This window comes from Neltuma alba, unplaced genomic scaffold, assembly GCF_004799145.2.
Source record: "Neltuma alba isolate B1F8T4 unplaced genomic scaffold, ASM479914v2 tig00002038_pilon, whole genome shotgun sequence".
NCBI lineage: Eukaryota > Viridiplantae > Streptophyta > Magnoliopsida > Fabales > Fabaceae > Neltuma > Neltuma alba.
In genome coordinates, this window is record NW_021632714.1 from 23,883 (window position 1) to 34,678 (window position 10,796).

The window sequence follows — 10,796 nt, forward strand, 5'->3', positions numbered from 1 at the left end:
TTAACTAAAGCTAACGAGATTCAGAAGAGTCAAAGAAGCTCTAAATTCCTGGTTAAATTTTACTGACATAAATCATTTTCATGGGTTTAATTGAGAACTTTCCTCCTCCTTTTGTTTTTGTCCCCCCCCCCCAATCGTGGATTACAAATGAGAAGTTTCCTTTATTGGCACGTGTCGTAGAGCAACGCTGTTGCAGCAGTTGGTGACTTTGGTAGTTAGTTTTCTACCTGAAACCACCAGACCTAACCTGTAGGGAGGAACAAGAATGAATCGGTTGACATTGAGAAAAAACCTGGCCGAAGCATTAATGCAGACGCAGGGGACCATGCAAATGAGAAGGATCGGCCAACCCCACTTTCAATATTCGGCAGAGGCCACACTGAGCTTTTTCTTTCTTTAAATTCCCTCGCGAGAAAGTCAGTGGGTTCCATAGAAATTAGAAACAAACGGGTCGGTTCGGTAGTTGAGACAGAAGGCAAATGTACGTGTGTTCACACGGCACCGTGTATACATGTGTGTGTGTGTGTGATATGATATGAGTAATGAGCATCGTGTAAGAAAAGTATTTAGTAACATGTGGCATGGGCTCACAAGGTGAGGCCATCATTGGATGATGAAGCCACCTCATGGGCTCTTAACTTTCCCTCGTATTATAAACGCTATTGTGAAGCACTAACACAGGATATCAAATAAAGTAGGCCAGTAGACTAAGCAGCAACATGTTCTCTGGTGACCCCAATTTCAAACCGTGGGGACCAGAAACCACTGTGACCGGTGATTCAATGAAGAGAACGCCTAGATAAAGGCTACCAGCGTAGGAAAGCTGTCACTGCTTCGCTGCTTACCTTTTTCCTTTCATTAACCTCAACATTTCCTAAATCCCCCCAAGATACATCCTCCTCAAGATTTTCAGCACAGCGCAAGATCTGAGGTGCCACCCCCTCCGTATTCTCTACACAAAAATATCATCCTCAACTCAACATGAAGGCAAGAGAGGCCAAGCATGCTCCTTCAGCAGATCTCTTAGTATGTTTCCCTTCTCGAGCTCATCTGACTCTCATGCCCAAGCCCATTTGCAGCCCCGCCAGGCCTTCTGATTCCACCAAACGCCACCTCGGCCACCACCTTAAGAAATCAAGCACCAGAGGTGGTGGTGGTGGTCAAGCTAGCCCCATGCTTTGGACCAAAACCAAGTCTATGGGCTCGGAGATTGCCGAACCAACCTCTCCGAAAGTCACTTGTGCTGGTCAGATCAAGGTCAGGCCGAAAACCGCTGCTTGCAGGAGCTGGCAGTCGGTGATGGAAGAAATAGAGAAAATTCACAATAACAGAAAACAGAGGAAGCGATCCGGCTGGGCCGACTCTTTTGGTTTCAAGAAGGAGATAATGCAGTTCTTGACTTGTCTGCGAAGCATACGGTTCGACTTGCGATGCTTTGGTTCGTTCCCCGAGACGGACGCCACCTCTCAGGACGAAGAAGAGGATGAAGACGATGGGTATGGAGGAAATCAAGTGCGTATGGATGAAGGCGAGAAAGAAGCTTCAAGAACCGTCTTTTCTAAATGGTTTATGGTGTTGCAAGAGAATCAAAATACTGGGTTTCACGGAGAAGACGAGAAGCAGAAAGGTAAGGTGGGGGATGATGGATCAGAGGCCGAGCCCACTGTCCCTCCACCGAATGCACTGTTGCTCATGCGCTGTAGGTCGGCTCCGGCAAAAAGCTGGTTGCAAGAGAACCAAGAGGGAAAAAGTGCCGAACCAGAGAAAGAGAAAGCCAGTGATGAAAAAGTAGATAAAGAGAAAGTAGAGCTAAAGAAAGGGAGGAGTTTGAAGTCATTAATGGACGAAGAGAAGAGAAAGAAAGAGAATTTGGTAGTGATGAAGTATGACTCTGATTTTTACGAAATTTCATCGGATATTGCCCAAGAGACATGGATTGTTGGGGGACTAAGCGATCCGTTGTCAAAGAGTCGGAGTTGGAAAAGATGATGATCCACTTCTTACTTCAGACACACTCTTTTCTTTTGAAGTCATTAACTTTGATTTCCAACTATGACGAGGTTTGTGCCTTTCCCATCCCGAAACTACGTTGGTGTGACCACTGGGAAAGCTAATAATTAGTTCGGAGTATTAGCGTTTTCGGTTATACTCAATATTAGTTGATAGTTAAATGCATAAAACCTGTACAGCTTTTTAATTTCTTTTCCCAAGATTTTGCTTTGGCAATTACGTGTATGAAGTTGTGTACTCTGTTTTGTAACCGAGTTATTATGAATTCGAACGAATATGTGATCTTCTTTTCCTCGTTCTGTTTCTTCCAGAAAAGATTAGTGATATCGGGCCATTGGGTCCCTTATTAAATGAAAAAAACCATAAAAAGCAATAATAATAAGGTGTACTGATTATTATATTTATCAAATTTTAAGGGAGAATCACTAAATAACATGAAGTTACCATCTAAATGACTAATTAACATATTTATGAGCCTCACAATAAACCTGTCCTTCACCAGAAAGGTACAATTTTGTTAGTCATGTTCGCAACTTCGCATTATGCCCGCCATTATCCACGTTATTGCTGAGTATGAAATTAGTTGTGTTTAAGTCTCAGACATCGGTATTGAGTTTGAGATGGGTACTTTGCAACGTCGGCCCTTCCGCCCCCCACCCCAAAAAAAAAAAAAAGCACAAAGATAAAACCAATGTTGAACCTCGTAATATTCATATGCTAGAAGTTATTCAAATTCAATTACTTCATGATGAAATATTGGTATCAAAAAGTCAGCTATTGATAATTATAATGCTGCTTACTACAGTAAAAAGGAAGTCGTTTCGAGCCGACTCTGGCTGCCAGAAGTCACTTTTGAAACAAAAAGTGATATTCGATTAATTGATTATTAGCAACGTTCAACAAAACTTGACAGCGATGTTGCTAATTTGGAAATGTCATTCTGACAGGGGAGGCTCTTAAATGCCTCTTGCGGTCTGCGTTTAGGTGTTTTTAAAATGCCAAAAAAAAAAAAAAGTCGCAAGGGCAAAGCGCCATTGGTTCATTGGCCTTGCTTGAAACTAGAAAAAGAAATGAGAAGTTTGAGACGCACAAAGACTGCAGAGAGGAACCAAGACATGGACGAAACGGGATCCTGTATGCGTACAAGAAGAAGGAAAGCGACAAAATAAGATAGGAAAATATATACTCCAAACATGTGCGTGTAGCTTAGTTTTTCGTATTCTCGCGACCTTTACATTCTTGCATCTTAATTTGAGAATCTTCAGATTGTAGGAATCCATGCTCCTCCAATATAGAGCCGGATAAGATGCATGAGCTTTGGCAGGGACAGGAAACGAAAATGTGAAGACAAAAACAAAAAACCAAGAGCTCGAGCAGAGGTGGAAGCGTGATAAGCCAGTTGGGTTGTGTCATTCTCGTAGAGAACACCACTTTACCCATCAATGACATCTGAATGGAGGCCCCAGGCCTGACAGGATCCCAGTTCAGTCAATCCAGCGGAAACTGCCTCTGTTTTAGGGTGTCTTCACTGTTAGGCGCCCCTATTCTGTTTGGTATTATTAGGAGCCCATTTAGTAATGTTCCTTTTTCCCTTCGTCCATTGGAACTTGCTGGCTTCTGAATGATGCTGCCCTTGTTCTTGTCTCTAATACTCCAAATTTAGAGGTGTCCAAGCCCCTCCAGTCGTCCAGCTCACCTCTTGTTTTTTTCCTGGTGGGCTTTTGAGTGTGATACGAAATGGGGTTCATAAAAATGTTGGCTTTGGACTCCGACTGGGACTCCCTACGCCCCACCTCCAATATCACAAAGCACTATATTTTTTTTATTAGGCTTACAATGTAGTTAAGTTAACCCAAGGTCAAGGACCAGTAGATTCCTTCCTAAGGCTCCCAGTAGAGTCTACTCTAATCTTACAAGCTTTATGTCAATTGTCAAACCTGTGAAGAAAGTGTTCTGCGCATGCATCATGCATCAGTGCCTGTCCTCGGGTGATCTGGGAATCTCCTCGTGAATGAACCCAGCACTTTTTGGTGCTCGTCAAAGTCAAAACAGAGCACTAATGCTGTGCATGAAATGGCAGCCCATGGTCTTTGATACAAATGATTGAAACCCTACTCCTCTCAGCACTGTTTGAGGGTATCACAGTTATTCCATGCACCCACTGCATGGAATTACTGTTAATTTATCCTCTCGTCGTTCACAGTTCAATTTTCCCCCTCCAATAACATTGATTTGGAGAGGAGCATAAGCTCAGCCTGACGTTCATGTCCTTCCTCTCTGATAAAACCCAATTTTTATACATTTTATCCCACATTAAATTAGAATTTAAACGATAATTTTGAGCTTAATTAGATTTTTTATGCATTATTGGATAAATTGGTTGATTTTTGGATTTTGCATAAAAATTGATATTTTGGATTAAAAATATAGATATTTTGTGCTTTCCTATTTTTGACTTGGAATTAATTTTTCCCATTTCTTTGAAAACAAGTCTCATATTTTTAGAAAGATTATTTTTAGAAAGTTTTGTAAATTCTTGCCTAATTTTTGTGCAGATTTAATATTTTATTTTGGACATAATCTATATTAATGGATGCACTTAAAATCTTGTAGGTTAAGAAAGAGTATATAGGAGATTAAATGGTGCAAGATTGTTTCTTGGGATTTAAGCACAATCCAATGGCTAATATCAAGTGGACCAATTAATTACTAATGGGCTTAAGCTTTAGATTCATAAAAATTTCCTTTTCCCCCATCAAAATATTTTCCTTATTTTTTGAGGAGAATTCACGCCGAAGAGCAAGACACTTCCATCTCCATTCATTGACGCACAATTGAACACGAGACTTTTCTCCTTCTCCATTCAGCCGCTGGACATCACGCTTCAGTCATCAATTCACATCCTCTCCTATCTTACTCCACGTATAAGAAAGCCATCTAGTCATCCATTCAACCAATTCCATTCCATAGTCACTAACTTCATGCGTCACATGGCCGTGCTCCGCGTCAACAAGCTTGGAGGGAAGATTGTTTTGATGGAAGCTTAAGCTTCTTTGGGAGGCAACTTGGGAGGAGCATGAAAAAGACTAGAGCCTTAGGCTAGCACTTGAAGACCACAAGGAAGTGATGTTCCATTTATCTTTTTAATTCAAGGACTTGAAATTGTTTAGTTTTAAATGATTTTAAGTTGTATTTTTGTTGAGACAATTTAGTTTTAGATTGTCAATTTTATTCTTGGATTGAATTGATATTTAGATTTTATTTGTGTTGAGACACTTGTTGGAATTTATGTTTAGAACCTTTGCATTGCTAATTAAATTTATAATTGAGTTTTCATTATGAGTTAATTATCAATGTGGTTTGAATTGCAAAATTTGGGTTCTTTTGCCTCTTGATTGTTTAATTAAGTTGGTTAATTGTCTAATTGTTTAATTAGATAATTTCAAACATAATTTCCAGAATTAATTTGAGATATCTTCATTGGTTTTAATAAGCTTAATTGACCAACCTTATACTGTTATGAGTTCTCTAATGGTTTAAGGGTTTTTGAGATTAAGGGTTCCCTTTGTTTCAAATAGGTGATTAAGTTTATTAATTCCACTCTCTTATCACTTCCCTTTGGTCTAATTAACTGATTAAGGTTATGAAGGTTAAATCCATGCAAATCCTAAGTTGTCCCCTCTACCGTACCTGAAGAGAAATTCTCCATTTTTACTTGTTAATTCTCTTTGCTTTCTGATTAATTTTCTTTATTAATTATTTTTATTTTTCTTCAAAAAAAAACCCCCAAAAATTGCATTGCATTTATTTAGTTTAATTTAATTTTCATATAGATTTTAGGACATCTGCATCTTGCATTTAGGATTAGAATTTTGCATTTTAGTTTAGGTCCAATTTATTGCATTTTTTTATCACCTAAATTTTTACCTAAAGAAACCCATAACTTGCTCCTTGGAAGTAATGACCTAGGTCGACCCTAAACTACAAATTAGTTGGGACCTAGTTTAATTGAGTGCTTTGACGACAGAGGCATCATCACTCTCCATTATTGTGTTGATTGATCACGATAGTTATGTCATTTATCTTTATTACGTTGACTGCCCATATGGTTAATCATTAATATGCCACCGTTGTTGGACTAATTACGCCGTTACCCACCCCTACCTGTTTAACCGCACAATGCGTAATCTGTGTTCTCTGCAATTCATCTCATTCTAGAGGGGTGGCGCCACATTATATCTAAGTATTACATCTACTTCTCAAAATAAGAGCTACTCCTCCGATCTTAAATATAAGGCATTTTTTGTAGTGTAATTTACACTACGAAAGGGTTTTTATATTTAGAACCAGAGGAGTACTTAACTAATTTGGGTAGATTAATTAAATTAGTTATTTGTAATAAATAGATATTGTCTTTTTTAAAATATTTTTGTAATCATATGTATTAAGTAGAATTACCATTTGATAAAATATTTAACATATATAATTACCACATTAAAAAAATAAATAAAGTTATTAATCTAGAGGGTGACCCGACATTTAAGCAATAAATTTGCACCTTTTAAAAAATGCACCTCTTGGCTTAAAAATGAGAAAATGCTCGAAAATACAAAAAATCTAGCTCCCTCGTGAAATAAACAACAGTACTTTGACGAAAATGAAGGGTTTTTTGTGAATCCACCTACCACATTTTTCGAGAACAATTTGGGTGCTTATCACAATAACAAGCATCATAATATTTATCAAATTTTAACTATTCAGATTTAATATTAATAGTTGAGATTTTAATTGTTTATATTTTTGTTTTTTAAAAAAATGATTTTCTTTAATAGGTTGATAATCCAAAATAAATATAATTTTTTAATAGTAAGTTTTTTAAAAAATATTTTTTATTTAAAAAATGTTAGGTGGAAGTTTTAAATATAGAGATTTAAAATTGTATTTGAATAGTGTTGATTTTACCGCAACAATGAGGTCATCATTGCAATGAGAATTAAAACTGTTTCGTTAGCTAGCAATTTTTTTGGGCGGGGGGATTAAAAATGATCTTTGAACTAATGAGTAAGTAAACTGAAAACTGAAAACACACGTTCATATTTCTTTAATCTTTCCTATTTGATTACTACAGATACAAACAAATATTTATCTATATTACTGACTCCACTTTCTTTTTGAAATAAATGAAGTATTGGTCCTAGCTGTTGCAGCTTTACATAATTGCAGTGATGGCTTTGAACAGCAAGTGATACCTTTGAGATATCAAGAAACCAATCAACAAACCTATTCCGGCAGCTGAAACAATCTGTCTTCTTCCCTTTTACGTTGACCCAACATTCGTAGATATTTAGGGACGCCAAACCACTGTGAAATACAGGATATGAAGAACAAAGGGTTGCACAAAACTCCTAGAGGATTCAAAGAATCAACTAATCACACAATGAAATCCTTTTTCACGTGTCCTATGGCTACAATGACGCTCTGCTTCTTCAGGGTTTCCTCCGCCTTGTAAGCAGTGTCGGCAAATAAATGAAGTAGATACAATTAGTCATAACTTATTTTCCCATTGCTGGACGTCATCGCGCTCCCTTTCGTTTTCCAAAGTCAAACCTTCTTCCTCAAGCCCAGCATATAAGTTCTTACCCGAGGACTGAAATTTATATTCAGCTAGTATACAGTTTAACCGATCTTTCTAACAACTCGTGTTTGTTGCCTGGAATCTCCTTGACCCTTGATCCATTCTTGTATATTCGGAAGGCCGGGACAGAGCTCACGCCTTCTGATTTTGCCAAGTAGGGATGGTCCTCAATCTCCACCTGTGGTTTTGCTAATATATTACTGAAACAATACGAAAAAGAGAAACTTACTGAAGTATAAACCTTCAACAAGTGGAAGACAACTAACCTTGAGGAAATTAACAGATGGAAATCTCTTGCATGTTTGCTCCAATACCAGCAATACTTGCCTGTGGGTTGCCTTGTTGCAAAACAGAACCACGGACATACCTGCTCATATTAAACAAACAGTTAACGTTATTTGTAATGCAGAATTCCTCTTCAAGTAAACCTGTATCGGAGTCATGACAACTAAAGGGGACTTACCAGGCAAGGTCACATAATGTCTAAAGCGATCATTGCTTGAGATGAAAACCAAATTGGAGCCGAATTTCAAGTCTTTAATATCTTCTCCTCGCAGCATCTTGAGTTGAAGTTGGGCCTCAAACAAAGCCCTTGCCACCTCTTCATCCCCTGGCTTCTCTCTCATCAGCATTTCGTAGTCTTGAATGGCAGCTCCCCATCTTTCCAACTAAATCCAATGAAAAAAAGGACAGTACTGTAAGAATTACTATCTCCAAACGACTATTTACTAGAAGAAATTAAAATCAACACAAATAAGAAACCAACTTACCTTAGCATTGCAATCTGCCCTCCGTAGCCTTGCCTTGCTGTAATAAGGCTGAATTGCAAGGGCTGCGTTACAATCTTCGATTGCTTTCTCGAATTGACCGAGCTTAGAGCGGCATGCTGCTCTGTTGCATAGCAGCACTGAGTTGAATGGATCATGTTCTAGCCCTTCATTGTAAACCCCACACGCTTCCATAAACTTCGAAGCCTTGAACAGTAAATTTCCACTCATTCTCGCTGATCTCACTGCCCTCGTCCTTCTTACCACTGCATTCATCTCTTTGTTGGTTGGATCAAGTTCAGCTGCTTGCTGAGCAGCCGTCACAGCATTGTCGAACCTGCTCATGTGGATAGAATTAGGATGAGTGATGCTGCTATAGGAAGACTCTTTAACCGTTACTTTTACAAAGAATCGGTATCGGTATTATGAACAAATCATGTAGTAATTTATCTAAAATACTGGAACCAAGTAGCCTGCTTTATATGAAGTATTTGACTAACCTGCCGGCTGCCAAGTGAACTTGAGCGCCTACTGCCGACAAGTATGCAGTAAGCGGCAAGCCAAAAGTCTTAATACACCACTCAAGTTCAAATTTGGGCATTTTTTCGTAGGTAGAAGAAGCCTCTTCATGCTTCAGGAGCTTCAGCAAGGCTTCTGTTCGTAGAGCATAGACCTGGCGAATATAACCATTTTAAAATCAGTAAATATCATATGAGGAAACTGATAAAAAATAAATAAAGTGAGACCAAGGGTACTAACCTGCGGAGCTGAATCAGCACATAATGATATTGCAGATTGTGTTTCCTTTAGTATAGTCTTCCACTCATTCACTTTCCGAGCTTCAAGGCACTTTTTCAGGTGATTTTGAAGAGCCTGAGCTTGGATTGCGAGTACGGCATCCTCATATGGAGTTGAATTATTGCAGTGGATCGCCTTTTCTGCTTCTCCCAGTCTGCATTAAGATTTTCAAGTCTATAAGGAAACTAAACAGAAACCATACTCTAAATTCGTAACGTTCCATATCCATTTCTGATTACCTGAGATGTATCGCTGCCAAACGGTGGTGAGCTCTTACATAAGAAGGTTCCAGGCGAATAGCTTCCTCGCATTCGACCAATGCTTCTGGAAGGCGGCCTAAGGCCATTAGAGCTGCGCTCTTATTGCAGTGATAAGTTGCCTTATTTGAATCGAGATGAATGGCTCGGTCATACAGACTCAAAGCTTCTTCGAATTTCCCCTGTTTGTAGGCTTCATTTCCCTCGGTCTTCAACACCTCAGGATCTACTCGGATCCTCTGTTTCCGCAGTTGCGCAAGTTCATCGCTATTCTTCCTCATGATGTTGCCCATTCCGGCGTTAGTGTGAGAATTAGTCACAGAATTCAACTCTTTACTCTTGGAAACGGATTCCCCTTTCTTTATAACACTAGTTCTGGGGCTGTTATTTGCAAGCAAATTCCCTGTAAGTTTCAAGTTAACCGTGGATTTATTCTCGTTGTCGCGCGAGTGACTAGTGCTAATCCTAGCAAGCTCGAGAGAATTTCCGACGGGATCTCTCGGTAATTTGCTCTCGTCATTTTTTGTATTGGTTGAATTACCAGAGGATGATGTTGAGCTTCTAGCAGCATCTGAAGGTCGCCGGTTTTGACTCTTCTGATGACCGGAGGTGCTCTTTCTGGGTGTCTTCTGATCCGAATCTGGCTTGTGGGAGTCGGTAGGGAGATTTAGCGCGCCCTTGGATTCATGATTTGGAGGCTTCTTGGAATCCTTTTTGCTCTCCTTGCTCTGCACATTGTCGGCAGATTTCAAGGATAGTGAATGGACGGATGATTTTCTCAGCAGATAGCTTCTGAGAAGGGATAGCCTCCCCACAAAACCACAGCCCAGATGACTCTCCACCTTGGTTCCCACCTTCCCTGCCATATCTTTAGGCCTAAACTCTAAATGAGACGAATGATAGTCAAGTCACTATAAGCTGAAAGATATACAGAGAAAAAGGAGAAGGTGAAACAAGCCAAGACGGAGTAAAGTGGAAGTCGAACGAAATCTTAGAGACTATGAAAAGGAATTTATGAAGGGATGGCGTAGACAGGAATGTCTTTATAAAGCCGTGTATTAGGTCCTGTATATATATTTAAAGTTCGGAGCCCGCTGGAGGGCTTTCCAAGAAACCAAGCAACAAACTTTATACTAGTATCACCGGTTCTAATTATAAAAACGAGTAGATTAATTTGAAGAAATTAAAAAAATAAGTTAAGTTAGTTATTTGTAATAAATAAATGTTGTCTTTTATAAAATATTTTTACTAATCAAGTATGTTACCTAAAACTATAATTATTAAAAGGACTATATTGAAAAAAAATTACATAAATATGAGAAACAAAAT

The 10,796-nt window shown here is 38.9% G+C and overlaps 2 protein-coding genes across 2 annotated transcripts; one reads left to right on the forward strand and one right to left on the reverse strand.

The window, feature by feature from the left end:
• The first annotated feature begins 773 nt into the window (after window positions 1-773).
• LOC114715835 (uncharacterized) lies at window positions 774-2,305 on the forward strand. Its single transcript, XM_028900737.1, has one exon. The coding sequence runs from the start codon at window positions 982-984 to the stop codon at window positions 1,987-1,989; it is 1,008 nt and encodes a 335-aa protein (XP_028756570.1). The 5' UTR covers window positions 774-981; the 3' UTR covers window positions 1,990-2,305.
• A 4,852-nt stretch (window positions 2,306-7,157) lies between these two features.
• LOC114715824 (TPR repeat-containing thioredoxin TTL1-like) lies at window positions 7,158-10,440 on the reverse strand. Its single transcript, XM_028900727.1, has 7 exons — window positions 9,450-10,440; window positions 9,172-9,364; window positions 8,913-9,085; window positions 8,416-8,749; window positions 8,109-8,313; window positions 7,912-8,012; window positions 7,158-7,823 (listed from the first exon to the last, which is right to left on the reverse strand). Exons 1-7 carry the CDS (start codon window positions 10,331-10,333, stop codon window positions 7,671-7,673), a joined length of 2,043 nt encoding a protein of 680 aa, XP_028756560.1. The 5' UTR covers window positions 10,334-10,440; the 3' UTR covers window positions 7,158-7,670.
• Window positions 10,441-10,796: the final 356 nt, after the last annotated feature.